This window comes from Haliotis asinina, chromosome 7, assembly GCF_037392515.1.
Source record: "Haliotis asinina isolate JCU_RB_2024 chromosome 7, JCU_Hal_asi_v2, whole genome shotgun sequence".
Classification (NCBI taxonomy): domain Eukaryota; kingdom Metazoa; phylum Mollusca; class Gastropoda; order Lepetellida; family Haliotidae; genus Haliotis; species Haliotis asinina.
Window position 1 is genome coordinate 12,552,079 of NC_090286.1, and position 23,023 is coordinate 12,575,101.

General features: G+C 39.9%; 3 protein-coding genes across 6 annotated transcripts in view; 1 reads left to right on the forward strand and 2 right to left on the reverse strand.

Moving 5' to 3' along the window:
- Window positions 1–2,370, forward strand: part of LOC137290410 (nuclear pore complex protein Nup155-like) — a 35,186-nt gene extending 32,816 nt beyond the window's left edge. For all 4 annotated transcript variants that reach the window (XM_067821323.1, XM_067821321.1, XM_067821322.1 and 1 more), the window contains one exon: window positions 684–2,370. In XM_067821323.1, coding sequence (XP_067677424.1) covers window positions 684–822 — 139 coding nt within the window. In that variant the 3' untranslated portion in view covers window positions 823–2,370. The remainder of the gene's footprint in view (window positions 1–683) is intronic.
- Window positions 2,371–5,188: 2,818 nt separating this feature from the next.
- Window positions 5,189–9,655, reverse strand: LOC137291068 (uncharacterized). Its single transcript, XM_067822344.1, has 3 exons — window positions 9,610–9,655; window positions 8,028–8,809; window positions 5,189–7,885 (listed from the first exon to the last, which is right to left on the reverse strand). Exons 2-3 carry the CDS (start codon window positions 8,803–8,805, stop codon window positions 7,005–7,007), a joined length of 1,659 nt encoding a protein of 552 aa, XP_067678445.1. The 5' UTR covers window positions 8,806–8,809; window positions 9,610–9,655; the 3' UTR covers window positions 5,189–7,004.
- A 1,756-nt stretch (window positions 9,656–11,411) lies between these two features.
- On the reverse strand, window positions 11,412–18,743 carry LOC137291222 (uncharacterized). The gene is made up of 3 exons (XM_067822519.1): window positions 18,701–18,743; window positions 13,697–14,409; window positions 11,412–13,425 (listed from the first exon to the last, which is right to left on the reverse strand). Exons 2-3 carry the CDS (start codon window positions 14,403–14,405, stop codon window positions 12,557–12,559), a joined length of 1,578 nt encoding a protein of 525 aa, XP_067678620.1. The 5' UTR covers window positions 14,406–14,409; window positions 18,701–18,743; the 3' UTR covers window positions 11,412–12,556.
- Window positions 18,744–23,023: the final 4,280 nt, after the last annotated feature.

A 23,023-nucleotide genomic window follows, 5' to 3' on the forward strand; every position in this document is an offset into this window, starting at 1 on the left:
AACATCATCTCCACATTGGAGAGGTGAGGCTATCTGGTAGATCCTAGATAACCTTTACCCCAGCCCACTACTCCCAACATCATCTCCACACTGGAGAGGTGAGGCTATCTGGTAGATCCTAGATAACCTTTACCCCAGCCCACTACTCCCAACATCATCTCCACACTGGAGAGGTGAGGCTATCCGGTAGATCCTAGATAACCTTTACCCCAGCCCACTACTCCCAACATCATCTCCACACTGGAGAGGTGAGGCTATCCGGTAGATCCTAGATAACCTTTACCCCAGCCCACTACTCCCAACATCATCTCCACACTGTAGAGGCGACGCTATCCAGTAGCCGCTGTACACCCTAGATAACGCTCACCCTGGCCATGTGTACTCACACCATCATCACCAAATGAGACGTTGAGTTATAATTGAGTAGAACACATCTGAAAGCAGAAGAGATAACTGGCTATGCCTGTATTCTAAGTCACATTACCTCAGCAAAGGGCTCACTTTTGTATATAGTTGTTGGTCCTGTGGTCAAACTCTTGTTGGACTGTCCAGGACAAGGAACAGGCAGCCAGAAAATATCAGTGTTCTTTTCTTTGTTGTAAACTGCATTCACTCATACACTTAGCTTCTGTGAAATGTGAGTCCTGTAAGAACCTGTTGCTATACAACTGACTGTGTTGCAGGAGGCGGTTCTCAACAGTGTGTCTGGATGCTGTGTCCAGCTACCTGGTGGAGCTCCAGGCCAGGAGCAGCGCTGACCAGACAGTCCGGCGGCTCATCAGTCAGTTCAAGAGTCTTCAGTCCAAGCTGGAGCGCTTATAATGCTAAACATTAACAAAGATGTGTTGTACATCCCTGAGGCCTGTCAAATGTGACTGCAAAGTCCTTGATCAATGAGGATGTTCACCGAACAAACTCAGCGTGGGATATGTTATGGTTGGGAGGGGAATGATACAAAGAGAGTACAGAGGTATGCAAGTTATAGGTGTGCCCAGAGGTACATCTAAGGCTGCAAAAGTCTGGCAACATAAGAACAAAGATATCAGCATAACAGTCTGAAATTCCAGATGAGAATGGAGGCTTTTCAGGATGGCTTTGAACTTCTTGATCAGAATATCAAAGATAGCAGTCTACATTGTACATGTCCATGTTTTTTATAAGAGCCTTAAAAGAGTCTGGATGTGTTGATGTTAGTTTTACAGAAGAAAATGTTCACCTGAATAACTGCACCAATGGCAAATGTATTTAAAAGGTATGTGGTTGGATCGGTATGAACAGCAGTACCCTCATCATGTTACAACATCATCATCAACATGTGATGTGGAACAAGTTTAAAGTTATTGTCCTGCATCAGTATTAGGAGAGGAAATAATTGGTGACGTATTCCAGTTCTTCATGTTTGTCAATCAACATTCTGTGTGATGGATGTGTCTGCAGACAACTAGGAAGTATACAAGGGTGTGTTTGTATTGAATGAGTGGGATATGTGTAGATACAATGGGACCGAAATGTGCTATTATACTGTGCTAAGTTGTCTTGTATACTGATCAAACTATGTAACTGACCACCAGATTTTCCCATATGACTGTAGGTAATGTTCCCTGTGATAAAGTCAGTTGTATACTTGGAATTCTGCCTCACTTCATCTTATGATTGTTGTCATCCTTCTGAAATGTGTAAATGTATATAAGGCCAGGCCAATTTTATTTCTTGTTGGGCGATATGGTAGCCTAGTGGTTAAAGCATTTGCTTGTCAATCTACATGTGGGTTCAGTTCCCCACGTTGGAACTGTGTGTGAAGCCCAGATCTGGTGTCCCTGCCATGATATTGCTAAAATATTGCTAAAGGCAGTGTAAAACCATACTCACTCATTTTTTTTCAAGAATTGTATTAAGAATAAGACCAGAATTCAATTTCCCCACTAAAAGAGTAAAATCCTAATGTTACTGAGATGAAAGTAAAATGTTCTTGAAATCAACGTGAAACCTAATCTCACTCAACTTACTTTTAGCAAGCCAAGACTGTTACCATGAAAACTCATGAGGGTTTTGCCTTGGCGATTTGTTTTTATTTATTATTTTTTTCCAGTTGCCTTTATGATTTCTAGGATCAAAAATCCATAAGATTAAGAGATAACATTGGCCCGACCTTATCAACCTGTGTCATTTCTTATATAAATCATGGTTTAATCACAGACTCAATGTAAATGTTACGCTGGTGCCAACAGCATATACTTTTGAATCATTCGGAGATCTTTGTTTCTCATAAACATCTCTGGTTCATGAATCACAATGCATTGTGTAGAGAGTGAAACATGTACATATATACCTGAAATGAGGTTGGTGCTCAATAAATGTTGTACAGACAAACTACTGTGATTGGTTTGTGGATTAACAGTAGCAGAGACAAAGGGAGAGGCTGAATTTTTACCAGGATTTGCAGTTGTTTTTTTCTTTATTGAAAATGCTAGTTTACCTTGTTTTCAAAATGCCAAGTGATATTTACTGCACCCTGTGCTTATGTGGACATGTCCACAATTTTGAAGCTGCCACACCTGTCTGGAGAGCCTTTGTCACATCTTGTCAAAGGTGACTAGACCCATGAAGGTCTCGGGGGAGACAGCAACCCATGCTTGCCATAAAAGGGGACTATGCTTGTTGTAACAGGCGACTAACGGGATCGGGTGGTCAGACTCACTGACTTGGTCCACACAGGTTCCCAGTTGATGCAAATATGGGGCATCTTTACAGACCTTATGAAAGTAAGCTGGCCTTTAAACGTAGAGTGCAAATTGTGGAGACCAATACACTTCAGAACCATCAGTAATTTCATGTTCACTGATTACTTGCAGGTCTTAACCTTTTGAGTCTTGTACAGTGCGAGTGTGTGTGTCCGGGAAGTTCGTTTGATCTCAGACTTTAAAATGGAAGTCGATTTTATCTGTGTCTTGTCTCTGTAAGGATGTAAGCAACCGGACAGACTCACTGGTGTAAGCTGTATAACCAGTTGAAACCAGTTCACATCTGTTTTTGTTATGAATATATCTGCTGCAGACAGGTTTCTACTTTAGCATTCGTATTTTTTACCATTTGGAGTGTGTTCTGATCATACAGAATAATTGTGTACTCTTTCACCTGCGGAAATATACATATGGAAATTAATTAAGCAACACCAAATTCAAAGACACATAAAAACTTAACAAAGTTTAACGAAGTAATTTTGATGATTGATTATTCAATTTTGATGTATTGACATACAGCATGAGCTTTTCATGGGTTGATATGACGCGCGTGAAGCTTGCACAGCGCACGTGCATTGCTTTAACCTCAACTTTCGAAAAATGCACTTTTTCCCTGGGGTGTTTACAAGCGCAGGTTGTCGATTGCATTCGGTTTTTCATTCATTTCAATGTCATGGCACGTAGGAAATTATCAGAGGCCACTCGTTGGCAAATAATCGGCATGAGGAATGCTGGTATGTCTCTAAGACAAATCGGGACTCAAATCGGACGACATCATTCCATAATTTCAAAACTTTTGAAAAAATACCGGGCCACTAATGAAGTTAAAGACCTGCCTAGACCAGGAAGACCCAGGAAGACCACAGTCCGGGAGGACAGAGCTTTACTGAGACTTGTACGGCGCAGGTCCTTCGACTCGAGCTCTCGGTTGAGACAGGAGTGGCTTCCAGGGAGACCCATCTCGAACAGGACTGTTCGGAATCGTCTGAAAGCTGCAGGATACCGGGCAAGGAGGCCAATCAAGCGACCCAGACTGTCTCCAGCCCATAAGGCAGCCCGACTGGCCTGGTGTAATGACCGTTTGCACTGGAACATTGCCTCTTGGAGGAAGGTCCATTTCTCAGATGAGAGCCGGTTCTTGCTGCACATGGTGGACGGTTGTACTCGGGTCTGGAGGCAGAGGAACACAGCAATGGCTCCACGGAACATCCAGGAGACTGTGGCCTTTGGGGGAGGTTCCGTTATGGTATGGGGGTGCATTTCCATGAACTGCAAGTTGGATATCATTACCATCCGTGGCAACCTTAACGGTGTTCGTTACCAACAGGAGGTTCTTGACAGGGCTGTGGTACCTCATTTTGAGAACCATCCTCTGGCAACGAGACCCATATTTATGGACGACAATGCTAGACCTCACAGGGCGCATGCTGTAAATGATTTTTTGCGGCAAAATGCAATTGACAGAATTCCATGGCCTGCCATGAGCCCTGACCTCAACCCCATTGAACATTTGTGGGACTTTATTGGCCGTCGTGTGAGGCAGAGAGACCCACCAGTCCATAATCTCAACGAATTGACGGCTGCCCTGCATGAGGAGTGGAACAGGATCCCCCAGAATCAGATCCGGAGACTCATCCAAGGAATGAGGAGGCGTCTGGAATCGGTGGTGCGTGCGCAGGGAGGACACACTAGATATTGATGAAAGTCGGTGTGCAGACTCTCAGATGACTGTTCTTTCTTTCCATGTGACATTTGTGTTAATACACCTGACAACAACGTCTGTGGATGAATAGTAAATTGTGTCCATTTTTTCATGAATTTAAGACAGTTTTAAGAATTTGGATTTCGTTGCAATAAAGCAAAGTCTTGATACTTTTTCCCTTTAAGTTGTTTGTCAGAGATCGTCTGTTGAATAAAAAAGTGTCAAACTATATCAACCCGGCATATTTTGATTGTCAGAACACTTCAAAGTTGCTCCAATAGAAAAAATTGGGGTGTTGCTTGATTAATTTCCAGGTGTATATATTAGTCACCACACAAGTGACACAACAAATTTCCCCTTTCATGAAATACATCCTGGTAATATTCAGCCCAGTTAGTTTTGTAACTAATTGTCCTTGAAAACACTCGCAATACCAGCTCCGTTTGTCAGTTATTATAAGGACGAGCTGAGTTTTCTTACCAAGCCGACATTAGTAGATGTTCCCAATCCGTTTTCAAAATATACTGAAGGAAAGAAATGAAGGAACAATACTCCATGGCAGTGTTCCTTTAAATTTTTTTCAGATTTCCCTCACAACGCTATTCAAAGCTGGTGATAAAAACTGGAAAATATTAAAGGAACGGTTGAATTTTCCTGTGTTCCTTTATTTGTTTCCGTCAGTATACTAATTTAGAAACGTAATCCACGTACTTTATCCAGGGAAGGTAAACACAAAACACCATGAAAAGCTTTGTGGATTTATATAAAGTGAACACGAAGTATACGAACTCATAGCCTCCACAAAGTCAAGGTCCCTAGCATTGCTGTTCTGAAGATGAGATGGTGCCATTTTATGAGATGGATCATTCAAAGCTGAAGATAACAATATGAAAGACAGAATTAAAACTGGTCATGTCTTCCAAAACAAACGTGTCTTGCTGCAAAGACGTGCAGGTCGCTTACGTGACGACAGCCAATCTTCAGCCAATCACATGAAAAACATTATAAATGCATCATTTATTCCCCACATGGATTCAGAAATTTCGATCTCAACACATGAAAACAACTTAACCCCACAAAATTAGCACGGACTTAATTATATACCATTCGTAATTGCTCCTTTAAATTGGTTTCTGGAATACAGATACGCTTCTGTACATGTGAATGCTTCGTTTTGTTAACTTTGACTTATGTACACTCAGTACAAGGTGCACCTGAGGCACCCTGTGAGCGGTTACGAAAACTTCACGTAGAGGGTATTTTATCAGAGTTATGAGGTCAGACCAATCAGTTTCCATTTATCAAATGCTAGTATGCGGATGAAATATCATTTCGTTTTCATACAAAGGGCATTATCAAGCAGACATAAGGACATACTTGAATGCATGTTGTCATCGTCGCTAATATGAAATTAAACTATAACAGAATTAAATGAATGTAGGTTTACCCCGAAACCTGGCAAATACAATCAACCCAGGAAGAATTGTTCGACACAGGTTTTTGAAGAGAGACAACTGACGGGACCGTAATGTCATGCAGGCTGACTGGTTTGATAGTCCTCTTTTACCATCCCTTACCAATATGTCGATCAAATACCTGGACAAGTACCGTGTACTGTCTAGATTCCTCATGGACGTCCCACAGTAAGAGTATTACGAAAGATGGTGTTACACAAGGAAAATGTAACAAGAAAAACGGTGGCCTTATAAATGGAGACTACATTTGAACATATACACAAAGAACATAGTTATACACTCCTGACGTTTCTCACCATTGAATGAGCTCCGATCTTAACCCTTTGAAGCATATCTGGGACATGATTACTCGTCGTGTGCAACAAAAAGATCCTCTTGTCCAGAGCCTGGCCTAATTTAAAGAAGCTTTACACTAGGAATGGCGTACACAGTCCCTTCAGAGGATCAGGAGGCTGACAGGGGGTATGAGGAGGAGGGTGTTGGCTGGCATACAATCACATGGAGGTTACACTCGGTATTGATTTTGAATCATGTAATACACGCAAAATGAACTTTTGAATGTTCACATTCACCAATGAATTACACATACCAGGACCTTACTTCTATAGATATGTTTATTTTGGTATAAAAATATAAGTGTTCTTTTCAGAATGAGCTATTATCACAGAATCAACATGGATTCTAGTAATGTCTTTTTAATGTGTCAAAACATCACATTGGTCGGGAAAACTGGTTTTTCATCGTGTTGCAAAACTGCAGGGTCTGCTTAATCAAGTTCTCTGTGTATACATATTCATACCGGGATTGCTAGCTGTGATACAGAAAACACACTATAATATGTACGCTCTTAAATAGCTAGTATATCTATGTTTGGATGTATTACGCTTTTGTCCACAAAAATTTTGTCTGATTAACAATTGTGTTGTTTCCACTGGAGAACGGTTGAAAATAAATTTTCTTTACATGAACAAAATCCCCAAATGGAAACTCTTTAAATAGTTCGAAACACTAGAATAGATCAGTCACCATTTTCAAATTTTAAAGCATTTCAAGTGATAAATTGAAAGCTCAGGTGACTAAAATAAGTTACATACATTTCATCAGCGCTTTGAGTCGACAGTTAAAATCATCAGCGAGATTTTTTAAATCTTCTACTAAGTCAGGCGGAATCTTGTTTCGCAAATTATGGAACGACTGAAGCAGCATGAAAACAACCATAGTCAGAGACAAGATGTAGAGGTCAGGGGTCAGCATATGCATGGAACTGACACGTGGGTTAGACATTGGGAAGAACAGACCAACGACCGCTGTCGTGTATGATGTCTCTGATGGACTTCCTGGATCAATTTGATCCGATCCAAAGTCGGGTCTTCCAGCAGGCCGAAACAAAACATAAATCGTGAGAAAAAACTTAAGAGAGACGAAAAGCAACTCAAACCAGTTTTGATCTGACACCTTGTAGTCTAACGAAAACGTGCCTTGACCAACTATAGCTTGTTGATTTGTTTCCTCTTTTGGGAATCCTTTGCATGCTTTTCTTGGATAAACCTTTATCATGTGCTCCATGGCATATGTTTGTTTCCTGACTACCGACTTAGCTCTATATACACAATAGTACTTATAGATGAGGGGCAATAGTTCGAAGACAAGCAAAAAGACATCGTATAACACCAAGGCACCATGTACAATAGTACTCACCCAGCCTCCACTTTCGAGACATAAACAAACGGTAAACAAGGAAACCACTGAACCTAGTACAGCCTCCACAAGCAGTGTGAACCATTTTGACCTCAACAAAACCTTCCTGACATATTCATATTCCATGGAAATGATTTCCATTTCAACACTGATGTCTTCTGAAATCTGTTCTTTCGACTCCTCCCAGGTTTGGGACTGTTGCTCTTGTTCTCTCGTCATGTCTTCAATTCTCTTCCTCAGCTTCAACACTTCGTCAGAAGGCGCTGAAACTAGTGGGTTAGTGAAACGTGATGTTTGATATTTGTAGACAATCTGTTTACAAATTATAGATCTTCAAAACATTAACCAGTCAGATATGTTTCGTATTTTAAGCCATGAATTCGAAAGCAGACGATAAGATCTTACGCTTACCTCCTTTCCCTTGCAAACTATCCGCTATTCTCCGAATTTCTTCTGCAGTTTGAGACGGAGTTTTCTGGTGAATTTTGATGCTGTTGGTGACTATTGTGTGAATATCTAGAGGCACAGTCAGCAAATTCATCACCACACCAGTGGCTTTTACTCCTTTTAGTCCAGTTTCCACAAATTCTGAGGCGACCTTGGCTGTTCCTAATGCAGCCCCAATCCGAGCCCCAAACTTAACCGGTTCGGTACCGTCACTACTTTTGGACGGTTTGCCCTTTATACGGTTCCGTATTGATTCAAACAGTTTTGGTTTCAACAGTCCCTTCACGGTATCAGCCAAAAATGTTTTGAACTGGCTTGTATGTCTTGCTTCCATGTTGTCCATCAGAAACAACATATCTTTTCCCCTTTCATGTAACACTCTGGCTTCCTTCTGGGCTTTTTTCAAAGCCTTGGTATTGACTATTTTATCTGCGACCTCTGTGCACAATCCCCCTATCCCGCTGCTCACGCCAACTGTCACCCCTGCAATGGTCAAGCCCAGAGAAGCACCAAAGGTAACTGGGGCACAAGCAATCCCTGCTATAGTAAGTGCTGCTGCAACAATGCCTCCAGATGCAAAACTGGTTTTAGCTATGTTCATTTTACGCTGAGCTTTGTCCAGTTCATCAGCCAGATCATAAAGACTTTTCGCAGTTTTATCATTCTGTGTGTTGACTTTCGCTATGGCCAGCTGTATCCTGTCCTTATATTCCTCAACAGTGGTAGCTGCAGAGACCGCCATTTTCCTGTGGAATAATTATGAACATACGGTTTATATATGGGCATACATATATGGTTATAATCGAATACACTTTTATTGCGGTAGAAACTAAACAACAATAAATATCCCCAGAAAATACAAACTGCTTTATATACAGATTAAGGATCACGTTTCTTTAAAAAAAATAAACTAAAAATTAAAAATAATCAAGTATTTGATGCATCAGCTCTAAATGTTTAACTGAAATAGAACAATGGTAATTTTGTTATTTACCCCTGATTTTCCAAAACAGTATGTTTATCCCCTAATTTTACCATAAATCTGGAAGTAACTGAATCGTAATTGGTCTGTCACAAGTTATCGAATCCATATGGTGTGAAATGAAGCTTGCGTTCTCTTAGGAAGTAAGTATGCTCTATGATTTCAGTGCCTGTCTTACATCAAGTAAAATATTAAGAAATATTATGAAATAATTTGTTTGAGCACACAGAACGTCTTTTTGAATATGCTATAGAGTCCACTATTCTCACCAACAACATACACGAACACAAAACAATGGACCGGCTTCTAATTTATATCCGTCGACACCAATTATATTTGCTCTTGACAGAATGTTTAGCTGGGTTAGTTGTTGATTTTTTACCAGAGTTATAACAGTCGCATACCAATTAAATCAATCACAAGTTTCAATGTAAATGTGATCCGTACACTGTATATTGATATCCTATTTGCCAGTCAACCTGTCACAATGTGAAATGAGATGAATCGATAATAGCCAGAAATTCAAACCCAGGTCATTGTTGTTAGATAAATACAGAAACGTACCAGATAATGGTCTCCGCTTGCCTCGACTGAGTTTTTTGTCTGTGTGTTGAGTAACATGCAGAGTCACATCAGGAAATTGATAGCTTGTGGTTGGCCTTTCTGACACAACTTCTTCCTGTTACTACGGTGGATGAGTCGGGCCATCACTTAATCCACTTGAAATATAATTGCAATATGGTCTGGCACTAGGTTTGTCCTATCTGTTTGCGGGCAAACCTTCCATTTCATGAGAGATGCCATGCTAGAAGAGAAAGAATGAGTCCGGAGGACAAAACGAGGTGTTATAGTGGGAGAGGAAGAACACGAAGGTCCAGATGCACTATCATGTCGTTCTATATACTAAGTATACTCTAAGCATTTTCCTGACACCGCCTGTTCCAACTCTAAACGTTAGGTACTATAGAAACTTCCGTAGTAAGTATGTGACTAAAAAATATTATCCATAGCCATAATGTTTTGAAAGAGTTTGTTTGGGAAGCATCTTTTGCCCACCTTTTGAATGTTTTGAAAATTTGTTCTAGATCCGACAGCCCTGCAATATGCAATTCACTTTCAGACTGCCGCATTCACCCAGGATAGTCTATACTGCTGTCGTGTAATAAAACTTGATAGGCAATATGTATGTGAATAATATATTATAAATATATACTCTTTAAAAAAGTAGGGCGTCTTCATTTTTTCATTTACGATTAAAAATATTTAGGAGATTTATCGGAGTCTATCAATGTTGATATGATATTATTGAATGTTTTGAGAGTGCATTACCATATGCACTTCCTTACAAACATAGTTATTTGGAATGTAGTCGCTTTTGAAAGACGATGGGTGTATGGCATGTAAGGCTACAGCGTTGTGCACGTGCATATCATGCGTTGTGTTTAGGAGTGGTAATAGAGGGAAATGGGTGAGCATTCATAAAATGTCTGTCCTTGAAACTTTTGTTAACGTTTACACTTCCTATCCAAATTGAAAGTTCCCCTACTTTCTTGTATTCATGCTTCACAGACACAGATGAGATTTAAAGTAAGCTCTTGAAATATTAGATAACAGTCTATGTGTGCGAAGCATGAATATGATTTAACTTACCCTAGCACGATAGCAAAGACCAGCTAATGTAAGAAAACATGCGTCAAACTTCGTCTTCAACACGTGTATTTAGTACAAAGACCACAGGCAAAGTACATTACATAGCAAACAATGTACATATTCAAAGTGGTGGTAGTGATGGTGGTTGGAAAGCTGTACAGATGAAGGGTATGATATCATAACAGAGACTCTAGATATAAATAAAGTTCCTTTGACATATGGAATATCTTTGTTAACGTTGGTACAGAAAGATGGTATAACTGTTTGGTAGACAATAGGAGTAAATCAGCAGTTCTGGGCTGTACTTTGGAAGTCATTTTAATATTGAAGAAACATTGCGATGTATTCCTATGAATGTTTCGTACAATTACTCTGTGGATTTTACTGTTTACACATGTGAGGTTGTCTCCAACAGGTGGAAGCCAGTACCAGTAGGATCATCATCAAAGATCGCTCACCTTAATGACCAGGAATGAGTGAGTGAGTGACTGAGTTTAGTTTTACGCCGCACTCAAGAATAGTCGCCTTTTACGGCAAGCCTGTGTTGCTGAAGGCCTATTCTATCCCGGAACCTTTACATGTCCCCAGGAATGAAACAATACAAAAAAGAATGAATGTGTCAAGATGAGTTGAGTTTTAAGTAGCGACAAGACCACTGGTTATATTGATTTTGATACTGACACTGCTTATTGTAAGTACAAAGCTCAAATGACTCGGGCTTTTCAAAAATATATTTATTCATGCGTTATTATTTACAACAAAAAGGGTAATAGTAGCAAATTTTAAAACAATCCATCACCCACAGTACATAGTTAGAACCGACGGTACACGTCAACTTCCCTCAGGTAGTTAACAATGAGATGCCTGCTCACAGGGGAAACGGATCTTTCAGATTAACTTTTCATAATGTGAGTCCCTTGTATTTGAAAACTCCGACGCAGATGGTGTGATAGTGAACACGTTATCGCAAGAGATACACCTAGGAGGGGTTTTTTTAGCAGATAGTCATAAGTAAACCGACTGTGGCCAATACGACATCGTCGTAAAATTACCTTATCAAGTCTTGACTGACAACCGATTGTTAGATGATTGTGTACATTATTGTGTTTCTTGTCATGTTTAAGTCCAAATTTGATTTGATAGATTAATTGATTAACTGATTGTTGTTTAACACAATCTACAATAGTCTAGCCATATGCCGGCAGGCTGCAAATAATCGCGCCTGGATCCGGCGATCAGCTGCACAACACCATGACTATCGATGTTTACAATTGGGATACGATGACATGTGTCAGCCAAGTCTTACCAAGAATGACATCCCAATCCTGTTTGTCATCTCTGTCGACAAATGCGAGTTACTGAAGACCAATTATCACATAGATCCTCACAGGTAAAATATTATTTGATGTATTGATGGCACAAAATATTGAACTTATATCAGATGATCTTCATGTGGATTTATGTGATAGGTGAATGCATAACTTTCAAGAATGCATCACACACATCTTGGATTTAGGTATGTCTACATGTTTCAAGAATTCTCCTGACATCTTGAATGTAAGTATGCCTACATATGGTTCAAGAATGATTCACAAATCTCTTAGTCTTCAGATGATTGAACAATGCAGACACATCTTCGGCGCAGATGTGCCTACAGATGTTCCGGAAGAACGTCACGAATACATTATGAAGCGTGTGTTCGAATTAAGGGTTTGGTTTAAGTATGTAGGTAGTAATAAACAGCAAATAGATGTTAACGAAATATTTTGTACATTCTATGAGTACAGAACCATTACAAACCCTAAACAAAATATAAAACGTCTTCCTCTTGGTTATATCCTTCACAAAACCTGAAACATGTCTACATTCGTTTCATCAGTTCCCCGAGTCTGGCTTTAAACACCCCAGGAAGATGTAGGATTTCTGTCGCCACATCAGACGTTTCATCGTTCGAGTCCTTATAAGATTTCACAAGCATAAAGATAGTCATTGCCAAGGCCAATATGTACAAATCAGGCCTGGAAACATCACTTGACTCTATTGGAATTACAGACAATGGAAAGAGAAGGCCAACCATCAGAGAGCTGTCAGGCTTAAACACATCATACTGAGCAGGAGGGTCCCGCTGGGGAACATTGTGGTAAGACCCAAACAAGATATACATGGTTAACATACATTTCATTACAACTAAAAACAGTCCAAAAAGATTTTGATTTGAAACCAATTTTTTCTCATCAAAAGTATGTCTGACATAACTAGGGAGGGCAGCCCATTTTGTCTCTGGCTTTTGTTCACGGGAGGACGTTCCAGGGCGCAAAGCGATCAAATTCTCAATGGCATACGTCTGTTGTTTCCATATCGCCCTTGCGCAGGACAAACAGCTGTATCCATAGAGTATCGGAAAAAGTTCGAAACTAAACAGAAACACGTCGTACACGAGTAAGGCATACTTTCCAAAATAAGACAACCATCCTTCATCTCCAGAATTGAAGGCAATGAAAACGGGTATCACTGTGGTTACAATGGCTTCTACAATAAGAGCGAACCGCTTTGATCTTAGGAACACACTTTTCACGTATTCATATTCAATGGCAATACTTTCCATTTCATCGGTGATGTCTTCTTCAATCTTCTTCTTTGCCTCATTCCAAGCCTGACGGTGTTTTACCTGGGTCCTCTCCATCTCTTCAACTCTTCTCGTCAGTTTTTGAACTTCCCCAACAGACGCTGCTGAAACGTGTATGGCGTATTAACCAATGGTTCCAATTACACTCGAATATTCTTAATATATTTCTGCGAGCTAATTTGTCATTACGGATCTACGGATCAGAGTAGATAGCGTTTGTACTATATACGAATTAGGTACAATCCAATTACACTGACATTTTCATGTCATAACACGTTAAATCACATGACCAATTCAAACGCTCCAAAAATATGCGTTGAAATCTTTCATTATTCCATAAAGGAAATTATCATATAACCATGAGTAGTTACATACCTTCTCTGTCCTTTAATTCCTCAGCGATTCTCCGAATTTCTTCTGCAGTGGCAGACGTTGTCTTCTTGTGGATTTTGATGCTGTTTGTAACAATGGCATATACATTTAGAGGGATAGTCAGCGCACATAGCGCAATGCCACCGCCTTTAAGTCCTTTTGTACCAGCTTTGCCGACTTTTTCGACGAGTTTAACAGCCGTTGTACCATGACTCGATATCGTTTCAAAAAGTTTGGGATTCAGTTTTCCTTTCACTTTGCCCATTAAAAACGTTTTAAACTTACTTCCGTACTCTTTCCTCATATTTTCCATCAACAGAAGCAAAGTCTGACCCTTTTTGTGGTAAATGTTAGCTTCCTGTTGAGCTTTTTCCAAAGCTTTGTTGTTCATAATTTCATTTGCCATTTCAGTGCTCACTCCTCCGACCCCACTGGTCACTCCAAGAGTCACCCCTGCTATGGTCAAGCCCAGGGAAGCTCCCAAAGTAGCTAAAGAACAGGCAATCCCCGCTATAGTAAGCGCTGCTGCAACAATGCCTCCAGAGGCAAAACTGGTTTTAGCTATGTTCATTTTACGCTGAGCCTTGTCCAGTTCATCTGCCAGATCATAAAGACTTTTCACAGTTTTATCATTCTGTGTGTTGACTTCGCCTATCGCTTGTTGAATCTTGTCCTCGTATTCCTCAACAGCCATACCTGGAGAGACCGCCATTTTCCTTTGGAATAGATATAAACATGATATTGTGTATTACATATCCTTACATATCAGTATAATCAAGTATCCCAGTCACTCCATATTGCCTACTATCCGTACAGCCTATTATGCTGATATTCGTACTACCCATTATGATATCCTTATATCCTAGTACATTACTATTTCCATGTTACTATTACTAAGTCTTGTAATCCTTATGTTCTTGTATGCTTTACGTCTATATCCTTATATATCGATATCATATTTCCTTCAGTCCTCTATCTTATTATCATTACACCCTAGTATATGCTTGTACTGTTGCTATATACCACTAAATCATCTCTAAATCAGGCTCCTGGCATTTCAGTTGCTGGTACTTATATACCCTGTGATCATCTTATCTATTAATTCTAGTGTGCGTATGTATTGGTCATATATCACTGATATGTCCAACTATTTTTGCATCCAAATATCTTTATATACTAGTGTATACTTATCCAAATCCCCTTTTTCCTATAGCCAGGTATTAATAGACTGTGGCACCAAAGAATCCGTCCACCCCTTTATCCAAGAATATATATATCCTTTATCCAAGAATATATATATCCTTTATCCAAGAATATATTTATCCTTTATCCAAGAAGAATATGGTGTATCTTGGTATTCAATATGCAAGTATCAATATACCCTAGAATTAAATATACGCACCACCCTACCATCCTAATATTCTGGTATATTTTACTCTAATATGTTATATCATATACATAGGTGGATCCAGAGAGAGAGAGAGAGAGAGAGAGAAGAGTGGGTAGGTTGATGTGTGTGTTTGTGTGTGCTTGTGTGTGCTTGTGTGTGTGTGTGTAACATTGTTATAAGTCCATTGAAACCCATCACCTCCACCTACCTTTTTTTCTCCAGAGAGTGCGCCCCCCCTTTCTCAAATAGCTGTATTCGTCCCTGATATAAACTGGTTTCAACCTACTATCTGTTATTCACTTAATTCTACTGTCCTACCCTCTCGGTATCTGTTTGTTCTTAGATATGTTTTCCTTCCACATCTCATTTTAAGATACATCGACCTATGTACATCGTAGTGTTGATTGATTTCTGTATCATTGTGCCACAGTGTCTGTACATCAGACTTTATGTTTAATCTTCTGTCTGTTAACATCCTCATACAGTACATATTTTTGTTTCTCCAAGAAGGCTTACGTATCAGCATCTGTCCTCATTTTATATCCTACTTTTCAGAGTATGTTTATCCTTGTAACTTTATATCCGTCTATTTTATATCCGTCTATCATTATATCGGCGTGTAAAGTATTAGTTCCGGAAGTCCCCAAAATCATACTGTTTTTCCGTCCTAATATCTGTGCATCCTGTTGTCGTATACGCTAGTGGTTGCAAATTCCTATATCGTTAAATCATCCTCATTTATGCTTCTACTTGATAAGCTGTTGTCTGTTTATCCTTGTATCGTTATATTATAGTTCAGTTCGGTTTATAGTCGTAGTAAAAACCACAGGCGATTTTGTTAAAAAAGCAACTAATACATGAACACAGTTCTGTTAAAGATGTAAAAATACCAGTGCCCTGATGTGTCATCTGGGTGGCCAGTCGTTGTACAACCGCAGCTGTGACAATATTTATAACAATGGGAAAGGACAGACTACTAAATATAAACCGATCACAATTTCCTTATGGAAGTACAGTCTTTATAAACGAGGATGTGTATTGCTTAAAACCAACCCATCGCCCTTGGAAACAAAACAATGTATTAAACAATGGCTGTATACAATTCGACAAGGTTCAGAAAGCACATAGTGTTCATGTTGATGAATTATAGTTTTTCATTCATATTCATGTCACGCTGTTTTAGTGACGAATTGAAAACTGGGTTAGGTGGAGGCTGAAAATGGATAGGCATGGAGGGGGTGTTTAAATGAATGGAATGGAGTACGTAAGCGCTGGTGATGTTTTGCAAATGTCTTTTTACAATCAAAATGGTATCTTACTGTAATTGTGCGATGCGTCATTTAGAGGTAAGTACAGATATATCAGTCGCTGTATGTGTATTAGTTGAAGAAACGTAAGCGCGTGTTTACCCAAATATAGTCTGGTTCATAATTATTGAGAATTTTTCTTCTTACTTTGAGCTATCCTAACACCTCAACTGATTCACTGAAACTAAGTAATTGTATAAGGGAGGTAACTCATCTTGGCATACTGAGTATAGTACACTTAGAGTTACCTCCCCTGAATTTGTAGCAGACGTCATTTTCCTCAGCACTGTCAACAATGTCTGCTGAAGATAAAAGAAGGTTGATTTTTGAGTTGTGTAATCAAGGAATTGATGATGTAAATACATTGGCAGAGAGAACAGGAACTCCTCTTTCTACTGTGTATAGGATTAGGAAGAATTTTAAAGAGGGAAAGGATTTTGGGCACCAGAAAGGAGCAGGGAGACCCAGAAAATTTGACTTCTCAGATCGCGTCCGGCTGGGAATTTTAGCGTCTAAAAAGCAAAGGGCAAGCATCTCCAACATCAGGTATGAAATGATAGAAAGGGGATCAACAGTTGTATCAATATCTACAGTTAGAAGAAATTTGATTGATCTTGAATGGGAGAAAAAGACTGGAATTCCTTCTCCTCTCATGAAACAAGAACATAAAGACAGGCGTGTTGAGTGGTGTTTGGTACATGAAAACTTTGACTGGGAAAATGTGATTTTTACTGATGAAAGCTCAATATGGGTATATCCCAATAATGTGAAAATATGGACAAAGTCTGCGTCAGCACCGTTGTATCGACGACCTAAATACAGCCCAAAGTTTCATGTATGGGGAGGGATATCCTTATTAGGAACGACCCCGCTGTGTGTGTTTGAGGGAAATCTGACAAGTCAACGCTACACTAACATATTAGATAATTTTCTCCTTCCAAGTGCACATGTGTTTTATGGAAATGACTGGATTTTGCAGCAAGATAATGATCCTAAACACACCGCAAAACATGCCAAGCAGTGGTTTCAGGAGAAAAATGTGACTGCATTACCATTTCCTGCATATAGTCCTGACTTAAATCCCATTGAGAACATTTGGGGGATGATGAAGGAATGTGTGAATCAAAAGGGGTTGACAAAAATTGAAGACATGAAGAGAGAAGTGGTCCGATACTGGGACAGCATAACTCACGAGACACTAACCTCTCTGATAGGAAGTATGCCTACCCGTCTTAGACTGTGCCGTGAAGCTCAAGGAGACTTGATAAAATATTAAATTGTTACCTACACAACATGAAAAGGTCAGTTCACTTTCACAATACATTCAATTTTATCTGATTTGTTCTCGTTTAATAATATGAAATGCTTTAGAGAATTGTGTCCCTTATGGCACCAAACCATTTGACCGGTGATGATGAAGGATGATGATGATGATGATGAAGGATGATGATGATGAAGGATGATGATGAAGGACGACAGACGTTGCTCCCTTCGGTATTAACTTTACGACTTCGAAAACTAAACTCGTTGCTAAAATAGGCATTAGCCACAACACTCCTGTGATGACATTCCTAGGTAAGTGTACCTCAAACAGAGGTCTGGTGTCAGTTTTAATGTTTAGGCGAGTTCTTTCGCCCTTGTATTTAATTACCTGTACGCAATGTGTCCTCTCTATGAAATAGTTTTAAGTAATTCATGAACTTAAGAGGGTATTGTTTCTTTTGGCGTTTAGTGTACACTCAGGTCACTTTGACCCGGTGTCGTGACGGCTTAGTTTCAAACGAGCCGTCTATCATTTACGATTTTTAAGAAAATCATTGAAATTGTGCAAACGTATATTAAAGACAGTTATCAAATCCCATTAAAGTCGGTTGACAGGAGTTGGGTGTAGTGTGTCGCGATGGCTTACCTGACTGTGTGTTGTTTGTCTGTATAGACTGATGCAGGTGGCGACTGTGATGGTGTGGTACATAATAATATAATATTCAACAGCTAGGACCCAGATGTTGCATTTATCAGACGCACGTTTAATGGGTTTCGTAAGGCATTTTATCATGACGTATTAGAGGCAAGTTATTTTCCAAACTGAAGTTACAATGGTTAGGCGAGGACAAAAACAATGCATCACTCTCTCAGACTGATCATGATCTGAAACCGAAACGTCAATTTTTTTGTTTCATTGAAGGAGGGCACAGGCTGGATATTTGCATTTTCAGATATCATAGAAAACTCATCATACAATCACAAATCAGTTAAAGTAGAACGACATTTGGCAACAAAACCGTTTAGAGTTAAATATCATCTACATACCGGTACAGTGCGACCTGGCTGGAGGGCGAGGGATCTGTGGTTCTGGGTCGGACAGGAAAATGCTATGGAAACTCATTAGGGAAATCTATATTACGGATGCGTTTTATGCGAACAAATCTCTTTCACTTTCCGTTTGATTCTGATATTAGAAAAAGGAGAAACTGTACCCCTTAGATCAAATGATATTTTAAGTGTTCGCCTGTCACGGGATAGACTTGGGTTGGGTTAAACTGCTAGCTATCTTGTGTCATTCTCCATGTTTCATATACTGCATAAAGTCAAGCCTCTCTCCCAGTCTAAGAGCATGACTTATCAGAGCGTTATTCTGGCACGGAATATTAGTTTGGAACTAATTCTGTTTACAAGAACAAATATTCACTCGTCGCACCGTGGACCCGTGTTCGAGCCCCAGTGGAGGGGGATATATGAAGATCGATCTTTTTGCCTTGGCTACTGGCTTTATGAAGTCACACAGCGCTGTGTTTGACTATTTTGCCTTTATATCGGACAATCTCCTGAGGTGAACCTGGGGCCCGTTTCACGACACTCTCGTAAGCCTAAGATCTCGTAACTTTTCACGCAGCATCCATAGCTCCTGTGTTACAGTTTAGGAGGTACAATGGCTTCGAGAAAACTTATAAGATCATAGGCTACGAGAGTTTTGTGAAACTTGGCCATGGTTAAAACTGAATTGTCCAAGGACATGTTCCTTGAGCATCGGAGCGTCACTTTTACATTTGCGTCATATAATTAAATTATTAACGCAAAAGTTATATCAAAGTTCTTACACTGGCAAAGAGAGTGGTTCATTGTGTGTAAGTTGTGTAGTTTGGGTATGTAATGTTTGTTGGTAAAAACTGGAGAGTTAAAGCTTAAGCCCCCAATGTGATAAATGCATGGTCAGACTCACTCACTCACTGTTTGGGAGCAACAAGAAAACTGTCTGAAGCGAGACCGAACAGTGCTAAATCCATCTTACAGATACCTTTAAACTTCAAACCAACACATATCAGTAAACACTGTAATGCATTCCAAATATGTTCAGAATAGCAACAGTGATCTCTGAATAAAGATAATGAGCGACTGAACTCTTTTCTCTCACGCATGATAATGACAAAAAAAACCCTTTCGTGTCAATGTTTTTGTTACCTGAGATGTATACCATGTTATTTTAGCATAGTGCATTGTAACTTGATGAGCAATGTGTCAGTTCAGTAATAAATATGCTTTTCAAATATTGCATGTGCGTTTTGTCCGTGTTTGTTTTTGTGGTAAAAAGAAACAAATATTTGAGTTTAAATTATTCTCAATTTTGATAATTATGAAATGGTGGATAATTTTAATGTCTTAGGTTTCCAACTTGAAAATGTCACAAATAATTTGAAATGATAATTTTAGGTACTTGTTACCTTTCTGATAGCATCAACATTTAAAATACTAAATGTGGAACTTGGGCAAGATATATTTAACTTTTACGAAATTTTAAACTAAGGACAAGGGGGAAAATGTTCTCATTAAATAGACTTCATTGGGACTTACACTTCACATTAAGTATTTAGTAGTTTGGGCAAGATATTTAACTTTACTGAGAGTAAATATCCCTAGTTTAAAATCAAACTTTAAAATAAAGAAACCAACAAAGGCGTTATTCTGAAAATAGAATTCATACATTTTATTCACAACAGCATCAATGACATATTTACTGGTTATTGGTCTTGTCGTCCATGATCATCACAGAAGTGAGGTCCGGGTCATTGCTGAACACTTTTATTTGGTTTAAGGTGTTGGCTGAAGCTGTCCTGCTCAGTATTTTGTTGGACTGGCTCTGCCTGCTGGGCTTTAAGAGGACGCTGGAGTGCCTGATGGGCTGAGTGCGTCTGAGTAGTCTTGAGTTCCTCCTCCTGCTGCTGCTGCTGCTGCTAATTAAGCAGACGCAGGAGTGGAGACTGGTGGAGCTGCTGAGGTGAAGATGCAATACTGGTCCTGGACTCCTGACTCTCCCAGACTGCAAAACTGCTTGCTCTAAAACTGCAGGACTGACTGAGTAGCGCTGGCTGACAAGAGAATATCGTACTGCCGCCGCTGCCGCTGCTGCTATATCAAGTTGTACTGCTGAGTAACCTGCTCCATGTAGTCACAGGATTGGGATCTTAACACTGAGGCAGGGTTCCCGGGCCACTGTTTGGGACCAAGCTGGAAGTCTGCTGAAAGGGGAGGATGAAGCTCTGCTAGCGGAGTAGTAGCTGCCGCCGGTGAGGACACTCTCCTGTTAGAGCTGACTGACTCTTGAGGAGGTGGCAGATGTGCAGGCTGAGATGGCTTCTACTGACTAACGGCTTACTGTGTACCCGTGTTTACCTGCGGTAACTGAAAATACCAAAACAGATTGCACAAGACCAATGCAAATTCATATTTTGCCAACAAAAAGTTCGGCTTATCTTTAGAATACTAAACTTTAAGAAACACCTCGTAATATTTCTTTTACGTAATTGTAGGTGATTAGAGTTAAGTTAGGGCTAGGGTTTGGTAAGGTTAGGTTAGGTTAGGTTAACCTACCCCTAACATCCTCACGAGACGTTGTGGCTCTGTATTCTATAGGTGCTCCAAAACTTAAATTCACTGGCCTCCTGTCCACACTCATCTACATAGCCGGGGACTTGGCTCGGTTCTCTTGTCCTGGAAGATGGTCTTCGTATTGGCAAGCCACTCTACTTCTTGGGTGGCTCCCTGGGCTGGTCTGCAAGGCCATTTCACCAGTCTCCACCACAGACAACATGTCATTAAACTGCAAACACAAATGTGGAAAAAGAATATAAATATATTTTGAAACTCATATTAGGAAAGAATGACTTTGAAATTGCAAAATGAAAACCCCCAAATTTTACTTATGAATCTGTCCCGGTCACTATCCATCTCCTCAGCATCAGTAGCAGGTTCTTCTTCACCATTACTGGATAAGCCATCCCGGCCCTCTACTAAGTCCTTTGGACACGTTAGCGCTCCTTCAGTTTCGAAAATCTTGTCCTGTTGGCGAGGTACCCTCTGAAATCATCTGCAATGACAGTAATCAAAATAATCAATTTATAATAATTGAAAAGTACATTGACAACAATATAAACGTTCAGATTAGATATTTCAGTTCACATATACGTCAAATATCATAATTACATTTGACATATTACGAACTGTCGTATTCAGCAACTTTGTCTTCCCAGAATGTCCTCCTTACACAGCTTACCCTTCATGTCATATAGTAGTTTGTGCTCTCTGAGCCAGACAGTGCTTTCTCATGTAATTAATTACATGCAAGACAACAACATGTAGGAAGAAATAAGAAAATCACCCTACCCCTTTTCCCCACAAACAATGAATATTGAATATTTACCTTCATTATCTGAAAGTCAGACTGTGTCTGGGAGGAGGAAAGGTGAAAGCTGATGAGATTCTTGGGACTGCTGAGGAAACCTGGAGCCCTCTGGAGAGTGTTCTGGACTGTGACGTGGACTAGGGCTGACATCCCTCCTTGGGGTTCTCCTCCGTTTCCCCCAGTATCCTCTTCTGACTTCTCCCTGCACCAGCCTCCTGTGTTTGTGTTTGGGTGTCATATTAAAACTTAATTAACGTTGAAATTAAGTTGAAATGAAATGAGTTGTGCTTCAAGAATCACAAAGGTTTTATACCGTGTTGAAGTCACCTGATGCCCTCGTGACCTAGTTTGGAGCACTGCATACGCCTCGTACGACGTTATGTTGCCTCGTGTAGCCATCGTGTGGTCTTGTGGAGACTTAACAATGTTAACCCGATATCGGCCCTACATTCGCGCAGCATTCACACGGGGCAGATGTTATTTCCATCTACCTGCATCAGACCTAGCAAATTTGGGGCCACGTTCGTGCGAAATTTTCCAGTCGCCATCTTTTGTCACAGTTGGGACGTCTGCATAATAGGAGTGTACTTGTAATATATCACATATGCGATGTTTTAATTCAGTCATAGAGCAGCCACACTGAAGACACACAGCAAAAAGGCAGTGAGTTGGATATTATCGAGTTATGACCAAGCGTTCAAGTGAGCGATAGTACGAGCAGCTATCAGTGTTGCGGATCCTGACCAGTCGATTCGCCGGTTCCTTCAACAAGGTTCACGTGCATATGTTTATGGTCCTGAGTGCCATACTTCTGTTTTGATTCATATCGATGACAGTAGATACGAATATCATAACACATCACTCACTCAATTCGACCACCCATTGGTCATGTGACAATGCAGTGGTTGAATGTAAATAACACATTGTACGTTCATTATGTGTTAATTATAACCTAC